This window comes from Schistocerca cancellata, chromosome 1, assembly GCF_023864275.1.
Source record: "Schistocerca cancellata isolate TAMUIC-IGC-003103 chromosome 1, iqSchCanc2.1, whole genome shotgun sequence".
NCBI lineage: Eukaryota > Metazoa > Arthropoda > Insecta > Orthoptera > Acrididae > Schistocerca > Schistocerca cancellata.
The window spans coordinates 1,092,467,708-1,092,494,819 of NC_064626.1; the positions used below are offsets into that span (position 1 = coordinate 1,092,467,708).

The 27,112-nt window shown below is 38.5% G+C and overlaps 1 protein-coding gene across 1 annotated transcript in view; it reads left to right on the plus strand.

The window, feature by feature from the left end:
- LOC126091429 (arginine kinase) overlaps nucleotides 1–13,741 on the plus strand; it is a 37,643-nt gene extending 23,902 nt beyond the window's left edge. The window contains exons 2-6 of the mRNA XM_049907061.1: nucleotides 4,305–4,483; nucleotides 9,178–9,596; nucleotides 11,724–11,858; nucleotides 11,938–12,135; nucleotides 12,723–13,741. Of these exons, the coding sequence (XP_049763018.1) occupies nucleotides 4,315–4,483; nucleotides 9,178–9,596; nucleotides 11,724–11,858; nucleotides 11,938–12,135; nucleotides 12,723–12,872 (1,071 nt within the window). The 5' untranslated portion in view covers nucleotides 4,305–4,314 and the 3' untranslated portion in view covers nucleotides 12,873–13,741. The remainder of the gene's footprint in view (nucleotides 1–4,304; nucleotides 4,484–9,177; nucleotides 9,597–11,723; nucleotides 11,859–11,937; nucleotides 12,136–12,722) is intronic.
- The last annotated feature ends 13,371 nt before the right edge of the window (nucleotides 13,742–27,112 follow it).

Genomic DNA, 27,112 nt, shown 5'->3' on the forward strand with positions numbered 1-27,112 from the left:
CTCCGTCCATCGTGAGTTATCTTGCTGCCTAGGTAGCAGAATTTCTTAATATCATCTACTTCGTGATCACCAATTACGTTTCTCGGTATTCTCGTTTCTGCTGCTTCTCATCATTCTTGGATTATTAGAAAGAATATTCTGGCCTTTGCCTTGGGGAAAGTAATTGACAACTCACACCAGGACAATTGGATCAGGGAGAAAACATGTCCACTTTATCCATAGATCTCTAACTTCTAATTAACTTTATAACTTTTTATTGTAAAAAAAAAGGCAAGCGGATCTGAGCGGCTCATCTCTGAACAATATAGTCTACTAAGTGTTTAATTTCCACGATACAATTACTGGGAACAAATTTTCTGAGAGTCTTTCAAAAATTTGCCTATTTTCATTGCTTTTCGTTCCTATAACATTCCCACTCTAAACAATCATTTTAAATGCTCGAAGTTGTGTGAAACTGAAGCAGCTGATACGGTTCTGAGCGCTATATTATATGCGAAAAAGAAATCTCTACACCCCGACTCAAAAACAATTTGTACACGATCTTTTCTATAGGAGGGATGGGGAGACTTGTCTTAAATTTGAGTAGTTCAAAATGTGGACTGTCTGCGTGGGCTCTGTTTCCTAGAGCAGGGTTTCCCAAACTATGGGAACTGGGGTCATCAGAAAGTAAAAACATGCTCTGCGAAAAACTTAATATAGCGGCTTTTTCCACATTTTTCTTTTTTAAATTCTATTACGACTTCTATGTTAGTTACGAATTAAAACTGTTTACTCACTCAACAAACAAGTTTTTTCTATTTTTTAAATTTCGTTCATTTTATTAACTTTCAAAATAAACTTGGGTGTTTCATCAAAGTACCAGGATTCAGTGTTCCGCCAGACAAATTTGGGAAGCCTCGCCATAGCGAAATATAGAAAGTGTAAATCAGTGTGACTGCAATTATAGAAAAAATTCCAAATTAGCAAAATATTGTTTATTGCAGACCATTAGAACGTTTGATATTGACTTGTTACGTCAAGCACCAACGAAAAATTAACATTGAAACTGATTTAAATATCTTTGAATGATAATCTTCAGATTCGTGTTGTATAATAAACCCTCTGTATTGCATAGTAATGTAAACGCGCTTAATGACGTGATCCGCCTTTACAGGACATTTAAATAGCGCACAGTACTCGAAATAAGCAAACTGCCGAGCAGCCCATAAAAATAATTACTTTTTGTGACGTTCCATTATGCATCGACAGAAGTTGCATCTGAGTTTTGTCAATGATTGAGATTAATTTGTCACATATCTGGGAATGTGCTTCTGTTCGTACATACTAATAAAGTTGGACGAGGCACACGAATGTTGAATTCGACATTCCAATTTTTACTAATAAATGGAAAATTTTCCCTAAAATATAGTTGGAAAAAAGTAGATGACGGACAAACTCCCCACGGTGCTAGCAGGTGGCAACAAGCTAGGGTCTCCCCACGTGAGCGGTGCAATTGAGCAGACGCGACCTCTGAAATGAAATGCCGGCTTTCTTCTCAGTTCCCCACTCGGTGAGCAGCTCTTCCCCGCCGCGAGTCGATATCTCGATGTGGACGTGATAAGTGATAAGGAGGCGTGGTGTGGCGGTCTGCGATTGGTCGAGCTGCTATCGATCGGGCGCGCCGGGGGACGAGGCACCCCCTCCGACAACGCCGTCGCGCCGCGCCTACCCGGCCAGGGTCATTGTGCTATGGGCCGGCGGGCGGTGGTGATGTGAGTGAGGGAGCATAGTCCCCTAGACTAGTAGTTTGTAGTGCCACTTTAGCTCGTTTCTTACACACTTCGACTTTTTATACGACACGGAATCATTTGTACGATAGAAACCTTTTTTTAGTAAAATAAAAAGGGGAGACTACTTTTCTTGCCCGAACGCGTGCGTGAAATTTCCGAAATGGGTGGCTGTGCGTCGAAAGATAAAAAGACTGAAGCAGCGGCGTCCGGTGCAGCGACGGCAGCGGCGTCTGCGGACTCTGGCGACGCTGGGGGCAGCAAGAACGCATCGAAGGCGACGACGCCGGCCGACGCCGCTCCCAGCGACGTGAAGGGCGGCGCCGCCCCGGACAACGAAAGGTAGGACCCGGCGCCTCGTGGTCGCCTGGCCGCGCCCGACGTATCGATTGCAAAGGGTCCTCCACTGACGCGGGCGGCAGACACGCCGGCTAGTCGAGCGCTTGGGGTAGTCCCCAACACCACCGGTAGTATAATGTAGCTGTTTTTTCCTAGAGTATTCCTGTAGCCCGATGACAGATACGCTGCATTTGACCCACACTCGTTTTTTAGTGCTATATGTACTTCAAAAATAGCTTGCTTCCAAGAGCAGACTAGTCATCCTCTTTTCAGATGCTAAGTTCCATTTAATACTTTTATACAATTTATTTTTCAACCACAAAAAAGTTACCAGCAACTCGCTGTTATGATGTTGACTGCAGTTACCCAAATAAGCTTTTGAAATATTGTTCATAAATTAACGAATTAGAAGCGTCGTTGCACGTTTGAAGAACCCATGTGCAAAATGCCTTGTAATTATCGCAGCTTGCTTTCAGCTGCGCGTAAGTGCCCTCCAGTTACTGTTGCAATCCCTAGAGATGGCATCTAAAATAGGGAATAAGTTCCCAAATTTCTACATGTTACAGCTCAGGAACGTTTTTGACGAAATGCCGTCAAATCTTAAATCCAGTAAGGAAGAGAACTTGTTGGAAGGGTTGGAGGCCATCTTATTGAGGACCAAGGGTGTGGTCGGGGCGTCTCCACACGCCTGATGGCTCCAGCGTCTCGTAATTGAAAATAGGTCTGGAGGCTGGTTTCATATCTGGAATGCAAAGCGTCACGGAAAAAATTGTTGTACAGTAAACATTTACGTGTGTATCGTGTGCCACACAGATCACTGAGCATTGTTGATCATTCCAACGACTTAGCTCTCAGGCTAACTACCTGCTGACAATAAAGTTGGTAAAAAATGTTGGTTCTGGGTGTAGTGTTAAATAATCATGGCGACATAGTTCCATCCGTATTTAGTGTAAAGGAATTTTGCAGTTCTGTACAAATTTGATTTCGCTTTAATCTTCACTGATGGCTTCATTAGAGTTCCATAAAATCGTTAAAAGTTGCAAAACTATTGGAAGTAATTTTCTGTTAATACTGGAACATTGCCAAGATGTCGGAATATTACTGTTGCACAAATTTAAAGAATAAATAATTAACATTAAACATATTCCTTTTAAGTGGCATTGTTTTGAGATACATATCAATTATAGCAAATAATTTAATTGCTGGTGTGGTACGATGGTACAATCAGACATAAATTAGTATGTGTGTAGGTTCGATGCAGTAAGTTTAATGGTAGCTCAACAACAATGGCTAGAGTTTGTGATCAAAGACTGTAATTTTCTTGTTGCTCACTGTTAGTGTTAAGGTGTGTGGCGCTGTGTTGAGGTAGTGTTAAGCAAAATAAAGTGCGAATCTATGTGTGAATGCGGTAGGGACGTTACCGGTAACTATATTAAATAGATAGAAACTGCTTGGAGTTGTCGGTCTCGCTGTTAGTAACATTTTATTATTGCAGGGCAGTTGATGTGCTAAAATGGCTGATTTTATTGAAGGGTAAGAAACGCAAGAGCACAATTAACGTAATTGTTAAGCAGCATGTTGAAACTTGACTGTTTTAAATTAGCGGGCTAAATGGAAATTGTTCGAAAATTGTCAGCAGCTAGATGAATAAATTATTTTTAATGTACATATGTCACTAGCCATCTCATGAATACCGTATGGTCGGATGGTGTGCTGATAAAAGTAGGAAGTATCGCCTGTTGATCTCGTCATTGGAAGTAGTTTCGAAAAGTAAATGTGCCATCATTATCTGACGATGTACAGATAAATCTGACGGGTAATAATGCGCTGAGTTTATCATCATGTAATACAACTTTCGGAATTTGCTTAGATGTTATATTACAAAAATTAATTTCATTACAAAAATTAATTTCATAATAAAAATTAATTTCATGTTCAAGGAATGCCTAAAACTATCCATACTGCCCGAAATGTAAATGACTAAACAAGAGCAGGAATCCAATGACACAAGGGTCTCTAATTATTATGTAACCGTTGTTGGCAAAAAATCCTGTATCTCGGGTTAAACTCGATTAGTTTGTCGTCACGAATGTTTGGAAAGGGACAGCGGTGTTGCATTACTTCACTCAAACAAGTAAATATTTGTACATTATTTTGCAGTTAGTACAGTATTATTTACATTTGTTTACTCTTTTGCAGTGGGAGCAACATGGTTGATGCTGCAGTACTGGAGAAACTGGAGGCTGGCTTCAAGAAGCTGGAAGCCTCAGACAGCAAGTCTCTGCTGAAAAAGTACCTGACGAGGGAAGTATTTGACAAGCTCAAAACCAAGAAGACTCCCTCCTTCGGTTCTACACTGCTAGACTGCATTCAGTCTGGTGAGTATTGAGATCCAAAATTCTCACAAGCTAAATATCAAACTTAGGTGCCATGAGGTGGTCTTCAGGATTGCCTAATAATATACCCCACCTTGCTGCCACTGACCTCCATTCACGTCACTCTTTTTCTTTCCCATAACTGATGATGATAGTCAACAAAGAACAGTGCAGTGGTAGTGAAATGTGCAGAAAATTGTTAAATCTTCATGGATAGTCAACTCATCTGTGTCTTTCAGATTCGAAACCTTTGACATTCTCATTGTGCCTCCCTATTGTTTCACACTATCTATACATTTATTTTTTTATTTACATTTTTCTGGATGTTATCAAAACATGACTTTGCAGATGTCATGTACAACGTAAATATATATCACAGTTGTGTAGAAGTTTTATACCTGCTAACTTCAACGGTTTAGACATAATAAAATTTAAATAAATAGAAGAGTGTATACATGGTACAACTTGGGTAGTAAGTTTCTGTGAGTATTTGAAAAGGTTTTTATCTGCTTCTTACAATGTTTGTTTTTCAACAAAGGTTATTCCACACTCAACAGTTAATAAATTGCTTCTTTCACTGCTTGCAAAAACTTGATAGCATGTAACACCTTCCAGATTTTGCTGTCTGGTATGATTTGGTTTCTTAGTGTAGGGCAGGTGAATTTGAAAAGTTCAGAAGTATTTAAGTGAAAAGAGACAATTAAAAGAAAAGACTTTAATTCTGTTTGGATTGCATAGCCATTATTTGCTCTTACAGGACATATTTGGACAGTTTGTTGTAAAACATTGACCTGGTGATATATGGACTGTCTGTTCTTTTTAACATCTAACAATAAGAATGTGCATAGCAACTTGGAAGTCATTAAATACTAAATGTTGCAAAGTGTGGGGGTCTTGTAGCAGATATGAGTAATAGGGGATACTGAATGAACACAAAGAAAGGCAGCATGAATGATAAGATTTGTGTGACCAGCAGGAGTGCCACATATTAAAAGAACTGAACTAGCACACTCTTAAGGATAAAAACAAACTATACTCAGAAAGAGTATACACAACCAAAGGACAAAAAGTAACTCAAATATTCTGCCAGTGAAATCTTTGTGCAGATATCCTGAAATAAACATGTATAGTTATTTGGAAAATCCATTATAACTAAGCAGGAGTAAGTTTTGAAGTTTTTTGGGATGAGGTAGTAAAGTCATAGACCATCTTCATTAATTTATCCAATGTATGTAAATTACTTTCAGAATCTTAAAAGGGTTCCACATCCCATTTAAAAAAAAAAAAGAAAATATTAGGCTGGTCATTTTCTTCAATCTGAAAACAGCAACATAGCATGCACTCCTAATTTTTCAGATTGCAAACAAGTTTCTATATAATTCTTTTACATCTTCAGTTGGTAATTGGTAGTTTTACATTTGGCAATAATTACATAGGCACATAGTTATGACACTACTGTTTTCGGCCAAGTTGACAAAACTTTGTGAAACCACTTTTATCTTCTGTCAATAATACCCTTGATTTCTTTACCATGTATACAGTTGTTACAAAACATTTGAATTTTTTCTTTACCCTATGAAGTTGCTACTAACATAAGTATTTGCAGTTTTTCTTTATTAGAAATTTGCTGAATTTCTCTTGAAGTTCTTTTGTTTAACTGTTGCAATCTGTACACTTAGCACTGCCATGTCCTCCAGGCACAATTTCCTCTCAAACATGCAGCACTTCTGATTCTCTTTGCTGGAATTTTAATGCTAAGCAATGGGACTTGGATAGAATGTATTCTGGGCACCTGTCTTGTTCTGTTAGCAATCTTAAATAGTGAAATTTCACAATTACCGGTAACTTGCCGCCATCCCCAGCAAGTTGTATGATGGAAGAGATGTAACAGCTGTACAGGATGTTAAACAAAGATTAGCATCAACAGTCTGTTTTGTGGAATCACAAGATTTTGTTAATTTCTTGTACAAAGATAATATGGTACTTGTTTGTATGAAAAATCCAAAATTAAACTTTTCTGGTCCTTCAGTTCCGAGTTACTCATTTTTAAAGTTTCAAAAACTGTGCGATTTGTCAAGTTTTACACCTTGAACTGTTTGACTTTGAGACCTATAATTTGTACCATTTTACTAAGTTTCTTACAAGCTTCGAAAACATTTATTGCCTTACCAAATCCAAAAAATGCATAATTTTCCTGAACCAACATTTTGTGTAAATTCTTAATATTTGAGTTAAGATACCTTTGTAAAAAAAGTTTGTTACTAATATACCAATTGTCAAAGTGTACCAAATTGCAGAGGAAAAACATTACCCGTTTTACTGGTAAGCTCAAGATTCAGTGCCAGTCTGTAGGACTTTTGAGTTAGTAATAAGTTGTAATGGAAACCTAAAATTGCAACAAAATACAGAAGACTATAAAACTGTTCTTTTATTTGGTGACAATTTATTACATAATTAGAGACTATAAATTCAGATTTTGCTTCCCCATATTTTCTGCAAATATACTAAAAATCATTGTGTTTGCAAAAAAGATAGAATGTTACTTAGTTCATACATTTATCTTAATATGGCATACTTCTGTATGTTTTTTAAAATGATAAATCAAAGTGTGCTCAATTGGTATACAGTAAGTACATTTTAATTATTAATTGCAGTAAAATAATAAAAGTATATTCCTGTGGGAATAACATTGTGGAATTTGGCACTGACATAAACCAACTGTTTGATGAACATACATTTTTCTCAACACAAATTTCAGTTTTTGGAACTTGAAGAATAAAAATTGTTTGAGAAAATTCAGCATTTTTATGACTATCGTAGTCACATTTTAATGCTTATAAGACATTGAAATAATAGTACTGATTTGATGTATATTTGTTAGTTTTTGAGGTATGGGTATTTAAAGATGTTAGAATGCACACAGTTTTGGAAACTTTAAAAATTATTTGCTCAAAGATAATGTTCATAAAATCTTTAATTTTGTATACTTCCTTATTTTGATAGGTAGAATAAAATGACAAAAATTATAAGATTTTACAAGGGTTCAAATACTTTCTATTGTTTGGTTTAAAATAAATGACCCATGTATATTAAATCAATGTCTTTGCTACTACCACTTTTCTGCTGACAGATGACACCTAGGACACTGATTTTTCACAGTAATTGCTAAATTAAGTGGATTTGTTGCAGAAAGAGTGGATGATTTGAACTGTTTCTGAACACTACCCAGTCAAAGATGGTTTATGAAGGATCTGTATGGAGAAACTAAGAGCAACATAACCACTCCATGTTATTACCAACACTGTTAGGACACAAATAAGATTTATATATAGTAAAAAATGTGTAACATACTGAACACATGGCCTGCCATCTGTATACTGCTGAAAAAGTATGAGACCTAGCAAGAAAGGAGGAACACGCGTACAAATTTTTTCTGTTGAAAATTATAATACATTATGTGAAACAAAATGAATATGGTTAAAGTTTGATTCAGGTGAAAAATTCCTGACTTTTCAAAAAATTCTTTAAAAACAAAGTTTAGCCACACATTAAAAATTATTTGTACATGTGCAGGATTCCAGAATTTTAACAATTATATGTTACAGTTGATTGCAATCTTTGCAGTGACACAAATTGAATAATGAAGTTAGTGGTCACAAGCTTCTAAGCCACCTTCTCTCAATGCTAGTTTGTGAAGAGTAACCAACATTCCAAAATAGCCTCCCAACTGCAGTTTTCTTAAAATCTGGAAAAACATTTTAACCTTCTCTCAGTATGTACTTTTTGCACTATATTGTCAGAAACATCTGTGAAATGAGAGCAAAGACCACTGGGTGATTTGATGTGAAATAGGACTGATTGAGTTAGAGATCTTAGATATGTGTGGCAGCAAAACAGCATTTCTGTAAAATTAGCATGTAAGCAGCACATTATAGCCTGAAATGATTGACATTTAGGGGATATAGTTAAGAGAACAGAAAATAAGACAATCCCCAGATATAACAGCAGCACAATCTTCGAAACTTCGTGGCAGATTAAAACTGTGTGGTGGACCAAGACTCTAACTCAAGACCTTTGCATTTCGCAAGCAAGTGCTCTACCATCTGAACTACCCAAGCAGGACTCATGCCTTGTCCTCACAGCTTTACTTCCGCCAGTACCTCGTCTCCTACTTTCCAAACTTCACAGAAGCTCTTCTACGAACCTTGCAGAACTAGCATTCCTGGAAGAAAGGATATTACGGAGACATAGCTTAGCCACAGCCTGGCGAAAGGCAAAGGTCCCGAGTTAGCCTCGGTCCGGTGCACAGTTTTAATCTGCCAAGAAGTTTTATATCAGTGCACACTCCGCTGCAGAGTGAAAAACTCATTCTAGCACAATCTAAATTTTTAAAGATATTATATATGAAAAGTTCAGCTATAAGAATTTCAGTTAACAGTGAATCAGTTATCTTAAAACAATGAAAGGAGGAGCATTTAAAGTGCAGAATTGTGTGTATGACAGTTACTCGTAGCATTTTTCTTAGTTTAAAGTCTTATTCCGTTGTATCTTTGGGAAAGGAACAACTTACTGTTAATAAAGTGAGAAACTTTGAACTGTGAATAAATTATGTTTAAAGTTAATTGCATAAGTAGCATTAAAGTGTCAGCTGTGGATATTAAATCATAAAGAAGTTTAATGGACTTTCCTGTTCCCAGGTCTCGAGAATCATGATTCTGGTGTTGGTATCTATGCTCCTGATGCAGAGGCATACACCGTTTTTGCTGACCTGTTTGACCCCATCATTGAAGACTACCATGGTGGCTTCAAGAAGACTGATAAGCACCCACCGAAGAACTTCGGTGATGTCGACACGTTGGCCAACCTGGACCCCAACGGCGAATACGTCATTTCCACCCGTGTCCGCTGTGGTCGCTCCATGCAGGGCTACCCATTTAACCCTTGCTTGACAGAGGCACAGTACAAAGAAATGGAGCAGAAAGTTTCCACCACACTGTCTAGTTTGGAGGGTGAGCTCAAGGGTCAGTTCTACCCTCTGACTGGCATGAGCAAGGAAGTGCAACAGAAGCTCATTGATGACCATTTCCTGTTCAAGGAGGGTGACAGGTTCCTGCAGGTGAGCAACTGGAGTTTTATGTGGTTATTTTTTTCTCTCTTTTTCATAAATACTTCAAAAGCATCATATTCTGAATGTGGTGAAAAATAATCTAGTTGTACTATATAAGCTTTATGTGACTGGAATTGAATTACATTTGCCAATTTGCAAAATTCCCCTATTTTAATGAGACGTCATTTTGATAACACTATTTCAATTCATTCGCACAGCTCTGAGTTAATCTCTGATTTTTTTTAACACTTCGTAAAATGTTTGCCATAGGTGAAATTTGGAGTAATCCTTTTCTTCATTGTGAATAATAATAATAATAATAATAATAATAATAATAATAATAATAGCAAGACAGAACCAGAAAGGACTTAATTAGTCTCCGTGGAATATACCAAGGAGACTAATTAAGTCCTTTCTGGTTCTGTCTTGCTCTGAACCCACTATCCAACATGCTAAATAATACAAATTATGGATGTAATATTACCGGAACATACCCACACAAAATCACACATTTGCTATACATGGATGATATAAAACTACTGGCAGCAACCAATCAACAACTCAACCAATTGCTAAAGATAACAGAAGTATTCAGCAATGATATAAATATGGCTTTTGGAACAGACAAATGTAAGAAAAACAGCATAGTCAAGGGAAAACACACTAAACAAGATTACATATTGGATAACCACAGCAACTGCATAGAAGCGATGGAAAAAACAGATGCCTATAAATATCTAGGATACAGACAAAAAATAGGAATAGATAATACAAATATTAAAGAACAACTAAAAGAAAAATATAGACAGACTAACAAAAATACTGAAAACAGAATTGACAGCAAGAAACAAGACAAAAGCTATAAATACTTCTGCTATACCAATATTGACCTACTCATTTGGAGTAGTGAAATGGAGTAACACCGACCTAGAAGCACTCAATACACTTACACGATCACAATGCCACAAATATAGAATACATCACATACATTCAGCAACAGAAAGATTCACATTAAGCAGAAAGGAAGGAGGAAGGGGATTCATTGACATAAAAAAACCTACATTATAGACAGGTAGACAATTTAAGAAAATTCTTTCTATAACGAGCAGAAACTAGCAAAATACACAAAGCAATCACTCATATAAATACATTGGCTACACCACTGCAATTTCATAACCACTTCTACAACCCTTTAGATCACATAACATCAACAGATACGAAGAAAGTAAATTGGAAAAAGAAAACACTACATGGCAAGCACCCGTATCATCTAACACAGCCACACATTGATCAAGACGCATCCAACACATGGCTAAGAAAAGGCAATATATACAGTGAGACAGAAGGATTCATGATTGCAATACAGGATCAAACAATAAACACCAGATATTACAGCAAGCATATTATTAAAGATCCCAATACCACAACAGATAAATGCAGACTTTGCAAACAACAAATAGAAACAGTAGATCACTTCACAAGTGGATGTACAATACTAGCAAATATAGAATACCCCAGAAAACATGACAATGTAGCAAAAATAATACATCAACAGCTTGCCTTACAACATAAACTTATAGAACAACAAGTTCCCACATAAAAGTATACACCACAAAATGTACTGGAGAATGATGAATACAAATTATACTGGAACAGAACCATTATAACAGATAAAACACCACCACATAACAAACCTGACATCATACTCACCAATAAAAAGAAAAAATTAACACAACTAATCGAAATATCCATACCCAATACAACAAATATACAGAAGAAAACAGGAGAAAAAATTGAAAAATACATCCAACTGGCTGAGGAAGTAAAGGACATGTGGCATCAGGATAAAGTTGACATTATACTGATTATACTATCAACTACAGGAGTCATACCACACAATATCCACCAGTACATCAACACAATACAGCTACATCCAAACGTATATATACAACTACAGAAATCCGTAATTATTTATGTGTTCAATAACCCGAAAGTTCCTAAATACAATGTAACATATGCCGTGCAGTTAAAAGGAAGTCACACTTGATGAAGGTCCGTGTCACTTTCCATTTTTAATCAGACCTAAGGTCTGAGAAAAATAGAAATAATAATATAATAATAATAAATTTGTTATAGGCTGCCAATGCATGCAGATTTTGGCCCAGTGGTCGTGGTATTTACCACAATGACAACAAGACCTTCTTGGTTTGGTGCAATGAGGAAGATCACCTCCGAATCATCTCTATGCAGCCTGGTGGCGACTTGGGACAGGTTTGTCAAATACAGTGAAAAGCTCTAAATAAGATAAATGTGTTGTGGAAAAGTGACTAACTTTTCTTCTGAATTTCAGGTTTACCGTCGTCTTGTACATGCTGTGAATGAAATTGAGAAGCGCATTCCTTTCTCACATGATGACCGTCTGGGTTTCCTCACATTCTGCCCCACCAACCTGGGAACAACGCTTCGTGCCTCTGTCCACATAAAGCTGCCAAAACTTGCAGCTGACAGGACAAAGCTGGAGGAAGTTGCTGGAAAATTTAACCTCCAGGTAAGGAATGTGTGTGTTGCTAGGAGGTTGTTTGCAGAATTCCAAAAATATATAAAGGGTTACAGGGGGCTGCATTATGTGGAAGCAGTAAGACAGTAAGTGCTTAAAAAAAGGCACCTAGTGGCTCACAAATGCAGGCACCTTTGCATTTTTTATGCACTGGCTGATCAGAATAAAATTAACCAATGCATAGAATGAAAGCTAACTGACGTGTGGTACAATTTTAAAATGCACGCTTCCTTATCAGAAGCTGCATGGTTTATCACAAACATCCTTAAATTGCTCACCTAGAGCTGTTTTGTGGTGTGATGTGTTAACTTTGTGGTGCTTTCACAAGTTGTGCACCTCTGGAAACTTAAATCAGAAAAATACTTGGCAAGCATCTATTGCACCATTGAGTCTTTTAGCTGTTTTGAGGTGTTCTAGTATAGCTTGACAACTTATTTGACTTCTGTACTTTGTGCATACTCAGGACCTGTTTAAGATTGTTACTGTCTGCAGAACATCTGGTCCATTATGGCACACAAGAAAAGATTTTCTTCTGGAAATTTGTATAGGCTCTAATAAAAAAAATTATCCTTTCACAGGTCCGTGGAACACGTGGTGAGCACACAGAGGCTGAGGGTGGCGTGTATGACATTTCTAACAAGAGGCGCATGGGTCTAACAGAGTATGATGCTGTGAAGGAAATGAATGATGGCATCCTGGAGCTCATAAAGATTGAAGGCTCTCTGTAAACATTTGTGGACCAACTAATCGCTACAGAAAAATATTTTACATCCACTCTGCTTCCCATGTACCCATACTAAAGGACGTGTCTACAGCTCAGTGCTGTTTGTCAGTACGTTTACATTTCCTTAATCTTAAGAAATCAATCTTCCCATACTTCATACAATCATAAGACTGGTATGGGAAGTAGAAATGTTGGTCATCAGTATTTTGTAAATTGTTGTATGGTATTATAATTTATAATTGCTGCTGTTAGAAATGATTTTCCTGTATAATGCTGTATTGATAATTTAGTTAAGATACTCATGCTGTATTCTCATTTGCAAGTTTGTCTGCAAATAATGAACGCACACATTGGAAATGAACACTACAGTGATGATACTATTAAATATCTCATTTAACAGCAATAACAGTGGTTTGTCACAGTTCTGAGTCTTTGAGTTGTAACAAATACACATAGAAAGGCTTTAGATAAGCTGTTGCTTATGCCTTATAGTAAAAGGGAGTAAGAGGTTGAAGGATGTTTAACCACAGTAAAAACATATTAGCTGTAACAGCAGTTTTGAATAAATAATAGATTATAGTTCACTAGGGGTGAAATTCATCCTTTACAGTAAAGTGTTTCTGCTCCCTCTTGGCTCATGTAATGTGTTCACCACATGATATATTTTAGCCACTAAGGGCTTGTTTGAAAATTTCAGCTGAGTGTAATGCTTCTAGTCCTTATGAAAGTAATATATTTTTGCCATTCATTAAACAAACCAAAAGCTGTAATGAAAGACATGTTTGCACAAAAATTACCATTCCCAAAACAAAACAGCTGGTGCAATTCCACTGTTCAGTGAACAAATATGAATAAAGTCGTTGCTACAAAATATTTCTGTACCTATTTAGACCTTACTTCATGTAACCCACATTCTCCCCTGGTAAATTTTTCATCAGGTTAGCTTGTGGCTCTTTATTTTTTATTTTTAATGTTTGATGCACAGTACATCACCTTAGGGTTAATATGAACAAAACAATATGTTTTGGGAAAGTAAGGACTAAACATGAACTACAATGCAAATGACCTGTGAGACTGTACTATTGCGTGTAATGTTCTGTCTCATTGAATATATTTATCATAGTTTTGTTGTTCAGATGAGCTACAACTATTGATTGTGTTTTAGCTCAACTGTAGTTTGACTGTTGCTGTGTAAATTTCTGATTGTCTCCTCTGAATAGTGCAGTCTGGAGCACTGCTGGAAGTAATGTTGCTCAACACAGTATCCAAGTCTTTGAAATAAATATGAGGTCTTTCAGACACATTTGCCTAATATTCTTAGAGCACTCTTATTAATAAAACTTTAATGCCAGAACATTACTACTCTCTGCAGGTCCGACAGTAGTCAAATTTAAGATATTCCACTTTTTCTTCATGGATCACTTCCACCATTGTTAATCTGGGGCATTGATTCAGGGATTTCCACACTGCCTCAGTGTGGGATAATGATGTGTGGAATATGTATGAATGCCCATCCCAAAGGGAGCTACACAAGACCTTTGATGGAATTGAAGTACTATATAACAATCAAATATATCAAGAAATCACTCTGGGTTGCATCTGGCTTTCAAACAGTTCACATTATCTGAGAAATGGGTTTTAAGAATGAAAGTACTTTGCAAGATTGCCAGAAGCTGTTGGGGTGTATATGCCAGTACTTTTTTGTCCTGCTGCACTAACTCTTGTGTATTCTGCTGGTGGATATTGATCTCATGTGTGGGGAAAACAGTGCCTACACAACACTGTAGCTTAATGAAGCCAGGAGATTACAGACACTGTTAGCTCTACTTCCATTCAGTTTTTACCTATCTCGGCTAGTGCTGCTCTAAAAGATCCATAGAGGAAATCAGCTAAGGTAAACTTCAACAAGATCAGTTCTCAAAAGAACTCTCCTTTACATGATGCCCTACAAGATAACCAACTCATCTGAAATCACATAAAGCATCCTGGGTTCTTTTGATGTGTCCACCAGTGGGCTAAAACACTGGAATGAACATCCACCCAACAATGCACCCCTGGTTAAAGATCCAACAAAGAAGATTGCTGGATTCCAACTACTGTGCCAAACATGGTCAAAGCTAAAACATGTTATGATCACTCAAGAGGTGTGGGTAAACCTTGAAATGAAATGGGGCTTCCATTCATCTGCTGACTGCAGAGTGAAGTAGCAAATAAATTATTAGTGTGTCCACTTGAAGCATTTGATAGCACATGCATTCACAAAAAAATGCAAGAGTGATTATTGATACTTTATTATTGAAAGCAGTTGCCTGAGCTGATGTCGGGGAGGGGACAGGGAAGGACACAATTAGGTGGTAGTGGAAAATAGGTAGTGTGAGGAGGATTGTGGCTGCCCAACAAGAAAATGGAGAGAGTATACCAACATAGGGAAGTCAGGAGGAAGAGTGGTTGGATAGGAGTGGTGTTGACAGGAAAGAGAATGGTTAAAGGTAAGGTGGGGTAATGGGAACAGGATAATAGTTGGATTAGGCCAGAAGGATTACAAGAGCATGGGATGTACTGGAGAGGCCATTTCCATCTGCATAGTTCAGAAACACTTTTGATGGTATCCAAATGGCCTGTGTGGTGAAGCAGATACTGAAGTCATTTGTGTTGTGGCATGCAGCATGTTCGGCATCTAGATGGTAAAGTTTGCTGTTTACCAACCTTTGATAGTGGCCATTCATGTAGGTGGTTACATGTCTGGACTGAGGCACTGACGTGTATCCAAAATTGCATTGTGGAATTAGTTGCGGCAGAGATGTGATGCCACCCCAAGGCCACAGTAACTTTCAGGGTTTTTTCTTTTACCATATGGACTACAGGTTTCAAGCCAGTTTCCACTTCTGTCTCACTACTTTGCCTACCCCATTGGGATCTTCTTCAGGTGACTGTGCTATCAAAAGGTCACAACCTGTATAAAAGAGTTTCCACACTCGATAGGAAAGGAAATTACTGGGTAATGTTTGCTGGGCTTTCACAGTAATGCAAGGAAGATGCGGAGTTCAGTACCACCAATAACCTTTTGCAGTTGAAGACTGTTTACAAAACAGCCATGGTTTTTCCCTCTCCATGCAGAATGTAGACTTTCTACTTTCATTCATTTTATATTTCTTAATATTTACAAACACAAATTTCAACCCGATCCAACGTCCTTAAAGAGGACATTAAATTTCACTTGCAAGCCTGCAGATTCTTTACTGTTGCAATAATAAATTGATAGAAGTACATTTTTAGGTGGCCTGCAGTGTCAGTGATAAGCAACAATTTCAGCAAAACATACATCACATCTACTTGTCCTACAAATCTGTGCAGTATGTGGATAATTTAAGACATTTCACTGGTTGCACTACATAGCACTCAAATTTCTTGTGAGAACTACATGTACCACAAGGAAAGGAAGTTTTCAACTGAATCTTTTTATTATCTACTGTAATTGACAAAGGGATCAGATTAGAGTACTGAGCAGTTTATATGTAGTAGATCCAAAAGAAAGTAAAACATAGACAGTAGGAAAAATTGTAATATAATTAATCAAAAAGTAACAAAGAAGGGAACTGAAGACTTGCAGAATGTTAACCATAAAGTGGATTCTATAAATGACTAAATGAAAAGGTATTACACTTAACAGATGGAGAAAAGTCTGGGAAACCATTCCCTCCCCCCCCCCCTCTTCAGAAGGGGGAGGGTGGGGTTGAGAAATGGTCTAAGCTATCCAGAAGCAGTTAATTTGGCATCTGTAATTCTTTCAAGAGTAATTCTCATATTAATTAGACATGCACTAAAATAATTAAATGCTAACACTGGACATAATTGGATGATCTAAAATGTTAGATGTGGCAGGGACTGCAGTTGACATGTCAGTGATGGTGGGGATTAAACAATACCAGATGTGATTAAGCAATATAAACAGCAGGAGCCATTCCTAAGCTGTGCAGTTGTAGAGAAAGTTGTCATTCCTACATTCTGAGGTGCTGCTTCAATGTTGAAAACGATCCAAAACTCACATTGTTGGGTATGTGATCTGTTGTATGGACACCCTAAGTGTGTATAATCATCCTCATGATCAATTTAGATTGTCATGCCAACAAAATTTGGTTCTTATAGGTGACTTGCCATCAGGAGGAGGAAGTTGGAGCTGTAGTAATATTTAACTGTGAACATAATGGGGCAGTTGTTTTCACTTAAAGATGATTAAGTCAGGACATATCAGGATTTGAATATATAATTTTACTACTGTACAAAAATAAGTATCAAAATTGAAATCTAAGAACTAACTGTTCACAATTCAGAGAAAGTGATTTATTTTAATTTCTGTAACTGAAACATTAATGAAATAAGTTGATCCTTTAATGTGCCTCAATTGCCTAGTGCAAGTCGTCACATGTTACTTCAGCAACTTGCATGTCCCTAATGTACTCCCGTTATCTGACTCCGGAAAGATAACCTACAGTTTAATGCGGAATCTGAACCAAGAGTTGTTTCTGGTGACTTGTCTCGTCATGAGAGGTGATAACGAAAACTGAAAAATCCATGGTCCAACTGAGATTTGATCCTGCAACCTCCCAGCTTCCAGGCATGCACTTTACGACTAGATCACAGTCCTGACATTTGATAATACTGGAGCCTGAACATGGTGATGGGCTGTGATTTCCTACATTTTGATCTTTAAAGAACTTCGTTATTTACAAATTATGCACTAGTTAATTACAATCATTAGATCTCCACGTGTATGTTACACACAAAATATGTACAGAATATCCTGTTGTATACTTTATAATGACAATTTTACAGCTGAAAATGTCATTTATGCTATGTACTAGTTACAAATTATTATAACTCAAAGGGTATTTTACATGCACCATGAGTAGAATCTTCTTCAGACACTGTTGATATAATCTATATAAGACCTGCTCAGTCACCCAGGAATTATTCTTCCAGTTCCTCAGTTGCTGCTTCAAAGTCTGTGTCTGTTCTTCTTCTTCTTCAAGAAAATCATCTTCACTAAATTCTCCATTGCCTTTGTATTTATCATCATCTTCAAGCAAATTACCCGTTATGTTAATGCTGAAATCAAAACTCTGCAACATTCATGATGTGTAAATTTCAGTAGCAAAAGACAAGATATAGCACTGAAGAGGACCATTGTGATATAAACCAACGACTCTTCCAACTGTGACTGCTTGATATTTCACTTAAGATGTGATAATCAGATAAATTCTAAGCTATAAAAATTATGGCCACTATTAGAAAAAAGGCACTCAATTACTAAATATTTGTGACAAGAGCAAACCACTGGAGTCGGGCAATAAACATTCAACCATTTTTAACGTTTGCCACGAAGGTACTCGAGCATTTGTTACTTATGTCCTGATTGGCAGTAACTGCTGCAGACAACATCTGCAGTTTCGCTGTCGGCTATTGCAAATTGAACTGCAGTGCAACAAATCACTTACCACTTCAGCCGTGAGCAATAACAACTGATGAGAAGCCACACCATTTGGAACAATCTTGTCTTAAAGTTATACAGATGACACCATCATGGAGATGTCAAAGTAATGACTCAAATCGTCTATAGTGTACCAATGTGTGTAGTTTAGAAATACTTAACAGAAAACAGTTTTCACACTAGCTTTTACGCCCTTGCTCTTTTTCTAGTAAAACTACACACACACACACACTTAAATGTACAATCCCACAGCTGCGGTGAGCCTGATTAATGATTATTAAAAGCAGTTGCCTGCACTGATGAAGGCAGGGAGGGTATTGTGGGAAAGAATGAGGCAGGTCTTCTGATAGATGTCTCAGTGACTGCACAAAAGGAAAGGAAGTCAGAGGGTAAAGCATATAAGTATATAGAGTGAGTGAGGGGGGAGTGCAGAGACCAGAGAAAGGTGGAGATCAAGAGGGAGACAAAGATGGGGTGAAAAGGGGAGGGGGAAGAGAGGGTCTGCATTTCGAGCAGGGAAGGGGGGAGGCACAAGGCAGTACACGATCTGGATGGGAAAAGAATGTTGTGGACGGAAGAGAAAGGCAAGGAGAGACAGTGGAAAATAGGTTAGTCCAGAACGATTGCAAGAGTGCAGGATGTGCTGGAGAGAGAATTCCCACCTGTGTAGTTCAGAGAAACTAGTGTTGGAAGAGAGTATCCAAATGGCTCACATAGCAAAGCAGCTCTTGAAGTAATCTGTGTTGTGCTGAGCAGCATGTTCCACAACTGGATGATCAAGTTTGTGGGTTACCACAGTGTGGCAATGCCACTTCCCCCTTGCCATGTGGGCATTCTCTCTCTCTCTCTCTCTCTACACACACACACACACACACACACACACATAAACACTTCTCTCTCTCTCTCTCTCTCTCTCTCTCTCTCTCTCTCATTTCCTTTTTTCCCCCTCCCTCCATCTTCCCCTCTCTAAATCCTACTTATGCTTTAAACTCTGCAAGCTCACATTATTTGTCATAAAATCTACCTACCTTTATCCTGCTGTCCCCTCCTTGCATCGTGCATTCTTCGCCACACTCTCCCCATGTCCATCAGCCAGAGCAACTGCTTTCAATAATCAGTTGTCAACAATCAGTCCCACTGCAGTTGTGGGAGTGTACATTTGGATGTTGTATGGCTGTGTTTGTGAATATGGTTATAGGTACAGAAAGCTGGCTAAAGCCTGAAATAAGTTCTGCAGAAATTTTTACGAAGTCTGACTGTGTTCAGGAAAGATAGATTAGGCAGAATTGGTGGTGGAGTGTTTGTGTCTGTTTCAGTAGTGGTTTATCTTGTAGTGAAGTCGAAGTAGATACTCCGTGCGAATTGGTATGGGTGGAGGTTATACTTAACAGCCGAACTAAGTTAGTAATTGTCTCCTTCTACCGACCCCCAGACTCAGATGATATAGTTGCTGAACAGTTCAGACAAAATTTGAGTCTCGTAATAAATAAATACCCCACTTATACGGTTATAGTTGGTGGGGACTTCAACCTTCCCTCGATATATTGGCAAAAATACTTGTTCAAAACCGGTGGTAGGCAGAAAACATCTTCTGAGATTGTCCTAAATGCTTTTTCCAAAAATTATTTCGAGCAGTTAGTCCACGAACCCACGCGAATTGTAAATGGTTGCGAAAACACACTTGACCTCTTAGCCACAAACAATCCAGAGCTAATAGAGAGCATCATGACTGATACAGGGATTAGTGATCACAAGGTCATTGTAACTAGGCTCAATACCATTTCTTCCAAATCCACCAGAAACAAACGCAAAATAATTTTATTTAAAAAAGCGGATAAAGTGTCACTAGAAGCTTTCCTAAGAGAGAATCTCCATTCCTTCCGAACTGACTATGCAAATGTAGACAAGATGTGGCTCAAATTCAAAGATATAGTAGCAACAGCAATTGAGAGATTTATACTTCATAAATTGGTAAGAGATGGAACTGATCCCCCGTGGTACACAAAACAGGTCCGAACGCTATTGCAGAGGCAACGGAAAAAGCATGCGAAGTTCAGAACAACACGAAATCCCGAAGATTGGCTAAAATTTACAGACGCGTGAAATTTGGCACGGACTTCAATGCAAGATGCCTTTAATAGGTTCCACAACGAAACATTGTCTCGAAATTTGGTAGAAAATCCGAAGAAATTCTGGTCGTATGTAAAGTACACAAGTGGCAAGACGCAGTCAATACCTTCTCTGCGCAGTGCCGATGGTACTATTACCGACGATTGTGCCACTAAAGCGGAGTTATTGAACGCAGTTTTCCGAAATTCCTTCACCAGGGAAGACACATGGAATATTCCAGAATTTGAAACACAAACAGCTGCTAGCATGAGTTTCTTAGAAGTAGATACTGTAGGGGTTGCGAAACAACTCAAATCGCTTGATACGGGCAAGTCTTCAGGTCCAGATTGTATACTGATTAGGTTCCTTTCAGATTACGCTGACACAATAGCTCCCTACTTAGCAATCATATACAACAGCTCGCTCACCGATAGATCTGCACCTACAGATTGGAAAATTGCGCAGGTCGCACCAGTGTTTAAGAAGGGTAGTAGGAGTAATCCATCTAACTACAGACCTATATCATTGACGTCGGTTTGCAGTAGGGTTTTGGAGCATATACTGTATTCAAACATAATGAATCACCTCGAGGGGAACGATCTATTGATACGTAATCAACATGGTTTCAGGAAACATCGTTCTTGTGCAACGCAGCTAGCTCTTTATTCGCACGAAGTAATGGCCGCTATCGACAGGGGATCTCAAGTTGATTCCGTATTTCTAGATTTCCGGAAAGCTTTTGACACCGTTCCTCACAAGCGACTTCTAATCAAGCTGCGGGCCTATGGGGTATCGTCTCAGTTGTGTGACTGGATTCGTGATTTTCTGTCAGGAAGGTTGCAGTTCGTAGTAATAGACGGCAAATCATCGAGTAAAACTGAAGTGATATCAGGTGTTCCCCAGGGAAGCGTCCTGGGACCTCTGCTGTTCCTGATCTATATAAATGCAACAAGTCCACTAAAGAGACGGCTTACACTACACTCGTTCGTTAGAATATTGCTGCGCGGTGTGGGATCCTTACCAGGTGGGATTGACCGAGGACATCGAAAGGGTGCAAAAAAGGGCAGCTCGTTTTGTATTATCGCATAATAGGGGAGAGAGTGTTGCAGATATGATACGCGATTTGGGATGGAAGTCATTAAAGCAAAGACGTTTTTCGTCACGGTGAGATCTATTTACGAAATTTCAGTCACCAACTTTCTCTTCCGAATGCGAAACTATTATGTTGAGCCCAACCTACATAGGTAGGAATGATCATCAAAATAAAATAAGAGAAATCAGAGCTCAAACAGAAAGGTTTAGGTGTTCGTTTTTCCCACGCGCTGTTCGGGAGTGGAATGGTAGGGAGATAGTATGATTGTGGTTCGATGAACCCTCTGCCAAGCACTTAAATGTGAATAGCAGAGTAATCATGTAGATGTATGGAAAAGACTAAGAGCTGGAAAGTTAATGGGAATACTAATTTTTGGTATGTGTTTCTATGCTCCACACACTAGTTTACTACAGGTGATCAGTTGCCTTTCCCTTATGCTATGTGTGGCTCACTCATGAATTTCCATTGTTGTTGACCACTGCAATCACTGCTTGAAACACTGAAAAGATTTCTCGACTGATCAGTGATGCTACATGCTAATGGTATAAAAAATAGCGTGAGGTGGTATATCCTGCTTGTCACTAAAGCAACATTTAGGCAGGTGGTGGAGGTATTCTTGCTCGGAGGACACTTACAAAGGGGGGCAATGTGTACCTTAAATCACCTGCAATTTCCTCTCATTGGCAGACTACACAGGAACCTACTATTCAATCCTGTGCTTCCGATTGTTCACTTAACAGTAATCTGCAGCCAATTTGTATGTTTAACAAGACAATACACCCTGTACCAATCCTTAACTGTAAAAAGAATGGTTTAGACTCCATAACATGACGTTGCTTGTGTGGTCGTCCAAGTCATCTGATCTCAGTCTCATTGAATATATCTGGAATGTCAACTTGGAAATACTTTCACCAGCCTCCTTCAGTCGTGTGTGCTAGTTGAGTGGTAATAATAAAGATGGATCATCAATACTTTTTGTGTCTTGTGGAGTCCTTGCCACAATGTGTCACTGCTGTCATCTCGGTTAAGGGGTTCTGCACACTACTATGTAGGTCTCTAACTCAGTTGTTCATGGGTGTTTGGATGTGCTGCTAGCTCAGTTGGTGAATGGACTGAGGCAATATCTTATCCAGAGTGAAAAAAATATTTAAATGATGTGTTTTATGTCCCAGGTGATTTTTCCCTTGAGATGAGTGACTATGTAGACATCTACCTTTCTTTGTCAACACATAACCCATCTTGTTCATTTGTAGGTCCTCCTCCATGATGGAATCTATGGAACACAATGAAGGATTGAATAATCAAATATGCAGTTCATTAGAGTGGTGGCCATACTGACAACAACCTTACAATACAGTAACTGTCTAATAAGTTCTGTTGCTATTATCCAATCTCAACTGAGTAACAACAGTAACATTCATAAGTACTGGTATTATACTAGAAGGAAAAGTGTTTACTATCTCCATTAGTCAACCGTGCCATGGCACAGAGACAAATGAAATGCAGTGTGGCATGAAATGATCCATCATTTGTTTCTGTAAAAATGTAAAATAAAACATGTTAACAATATACCTGATGATTATGTATGGCTTATAGTGTATTTAGTACGACCACCACCATGTCTACAAACTTCTTTAACGCAAACTCTCATGTTTTGAATTACTCACTGACACATATCCTTGGCTACCTTGTTGCATCCCTCAATTACCAGAAATCACAGTTTCATCACTGTACACGGATGTTGAGGGAAAATCATTTCCTTTAGAAAAACCCACAGAAAAAAAAATTGATTCAAATTAGGACTGTTTGAAAGCTAGTTTTACTTACACACACAAAACAATTAGATAATCTGTCTGAAATTATATCTGCCTTAAATGTTCCACGCAAGAAGTCTAAGGACAACATTAGGTGTGTGTGGTTTGGCCCCGTCCTACATGAGCCACTGGTTTTCCAATTGAAACTCTTTTGCAGGAAGACGAGGAACAAAATTATTACGCAACATGTTTAGATACTGTTTACAGTTCACTGTGTGTTTGAAAAAGAATGGCCCTATTACTCCACGAGTTTAGATAGTGACCCATACTTTTCATGAAGCAAGTCTGGATTCTCAGAAGCCCAAAAGTGCACATTTTGTGCACCACCATCAATCTGAAAATGTGCCTCATCTGAAAACAAGATTCAACAATACACCTTGTATTGTTCAAAGTTTGCTGTCCTTTATTAATTTAGAAAACACTGCTATTTTGTATGGATACAAATGCAAATCAGTTTTTAAAATTTGCTAAACAGATCTTCTAGAAATACCAGTCTGTGTTGCTGTTTTCCTTGTTGATTTGCCTGCATTTCTCAGCAATGCTACTCTGACAGCTTCAACATTTTGTGGGGAATGAACACTGGCAGACCTTTCACACTTCCTCTTAACCATAGAACCATTACTATTAAATTCTTCATAAAGGCTATTTATTGTTTTAAATTAGGGCAACCACCAAGTTTTAAAATGTGCAAGAAACTGTCTGTGACAGCACAGCAATTCTCATTTCATAAGAAAATAACAAAGTTTTGATGTACTGTTAACAGTCAGACTTCCTTTGTCAGCCATCTTGGAACAACACATAAACAGTGCACTCGGAAATCAAAGAAACTAATCTCAATGCCAAGATAACACATAATAGCAACTGATGTTGGATTATTACATGTACACTCTATATACTGCTACAAAAATTTTTGACCGTTTCCTTAGTGATAAAGGCTCTAACACTTAATGATTACACAAATATAATGGAAAACATTAAAGTATTGTCTTAACGCCTTAGAAACTTCGAAGTTATAAACGTGATTAAATTTCTGAGTCCATTTGCATTGTGTGATCTGCCTTCCTAGTGTAGCTTCACACCACCATGTGCACTACTGTGCCTAATTCATTTTGAATTTTGTGACTCTTGCACATAGGGTTTGAATAAACAGTACAGCAGCAGCTGCTGCAAAGTCAAGTGGATGTGCCAGCAGTTGAAGCAGTTTATGTTTATACATTATTCTCATGTAGTTCTGTGATGTATCGGTATGTTTAACTGAGTGAGTAGCACTGAACAACTTATTCCAAATTTTTGCATAATTTTTACTGCACTGTATCATGTGAGCCAACTTTGGAGTTCAGTGAAAACCTGGAACAGCACAGAAATAGTACTTAGATTGAATTTGGTGACTGGTTGGGTTAGTGTTATATTTGTTGTATTTTAATTTGATTAAAGATGGACAGGGACTACACTCATTGTATATGGATACAGGGGGAACTGGCCACTATCCGTAAACATCTGCATTGGCCACAGTCAGTAGGCTTTAGGCTGCTGTCCTGGCTGTGGGGGTGCTGGAGTATCTGAGATGAAGGCTTTGGCACCTCTGGTGGCTAAAGCATCACCTGGGATCTCAGATATCACAATGCTTTCTGATCTCTTTCTCCTGTCCAGTTAACACTCGCCTTTTGGTGAATGTCTAACAGTGGCAAGATTGCAAATTTCTGGGCAGCAGGTGAAAGTTGGTACTGGTCACACAGCTGTTGTGCTATGCCTTAAAATAAAGTCTGAGGTATTGCCAATTGCTGAAAGTACATATGAGCCAGCACGAGATCTCTCATTCAATGGGACAGAGACTAGTCTTCCTAAGAGGTCTGAACAAATGTAGAGGGTGTGACTGCTTGTCACTATGAGCTCAAAGGTTAGGTGGACGGAGCCCCTCAGGGAAACAGTAGGCAGCTCAGAAAGGCAGAGCAGAGTCTAATATGTCTGCTTGCCACTGCGTCATGTCTGATGTGGAGAAGGTTCTGCTAGCAGCAATTGAACGCACTGGGTGGTGTACCCGGCCGCAAATAGTGGCTCATGTCAGTACAGATGGTGTCTGCTGCCTGGGTTTAGAGGCCACTTGGCTCCTACAGGCAGCTGTCTGCTTTAGTGAAGGTAGCATAAGGTGCAAATGTGCATGGTCATCAATGGGAGTTGATATACACTCTTATTGCTGAAGTGAGATCGTGTGTGTTGGTATTCACAGAAATATATATAAGGCTCAGAATTGGGTCACAGAAGACTAGTTATACGTAATAATACTTATAGTAAAAGAAAATTAGGTTCTATTCAGATTGGTGTGGTGATTTACGTTGGAGATATTCTGGGGACATCAGAGCAGACAGGGGGTTGGAGTCTGCAGAGCGGTGCAGCATGTGAAGGAGCTCCATCCACTGTGAAGTTTCATGATTGCTGGACTTCGTAGCTAAGAAGATCCATGTATCAAACAGAACCAAATTTGGCTCAGAACCATAAGGATAGTCTGTTCATTTTAGTAGTTGTTTGTATGTAACTGGCAAAATAAACCATGTTTGTGAACCTACCAGTCCCTGTCACTAAGTAATAGTAGTCATTTCCTAGAAAAAGTCTGGCAGAAGACAGGTTCCATCAGAAACAAGTAAGAAGACCATTTCAAGGAGGAGATAAAATCTGCTGCAAGCAAAAATAGACACACATGTATGATGTTTCGTAGAAGTAAGGAAGATGAAACAACTAGGCAAACAATATCCCCTGACAAATATACAGAAAATTAACAGACAACCTGGGTATAAATACATGCTACTAATCTGCAATGTTCAATTCCAATTCCAATGATAAAGATGGATATTGATTGGGTGACAGTGTAGGCAATTACAACACAAGAAACATTGATATAAGAAGTTACAACTGAATGGATTCTATTCTGTTACACAAAGCCATGACTCATAGTGTCATACTGAAACTGACAGATCATTATTTAAAGCAAGTAGGGAGAATAAAACATTTGTTATCAGATAAAGGGACATAATTTATGGCAAGGTGATATAAAGATCTGGGAATTAGCAAGATTATCTTGAACATATTGTGCTGGTAAACACCATGTGGATTGAGATGGTGAGTGATTTCAGAAGAATACTGAATGAACTCACCCATCTGGTTATCCACATAGCACCTGTAGAGATTTTACCTGAGTAAATTGAAGGTGAACCTTTGTTAAAGTACACACATCTAAAAAAGTTTTGCATCACCCTGGATTTCAGAACTCCTGAAGATATACGTTGACTGTGGATATTGTGTCACAGGCACAGTCCATTTGACTGTTTAGAGATGTCACTAAACCCACCCTAAGATGTAAACAACTGCGCATGAGCAGCACCTATTAGACAAAGGGGGTCCAACAGCCAATCAGTTCCAGTCATTCCACCAGGAAGGAGGCACAAGGCTCATGTTGTCTGTAGTTCACCCATGCCTAGACGGCCAATACCATGGTTCAATCGCATCCGCATTGTTACTTTGTGCCAGGAAGGACTGTCAACAAGGGAAGTGTCCAGGCATCTTGGAGTGAACTGAAGCGATGTTGCTCGGACATGGAGGAGGTACAGAGAGGCAGGAACTGTCAATGACATGCCTCACTCAGGCCAACCAAGGGTTACTACTGCAGTGGGTGACCAATACCTACGGGTTATGGCTTGAAGGAAACCTGACAGCAACGCCAAAATGTTGAATAATGTTTTTCGTGC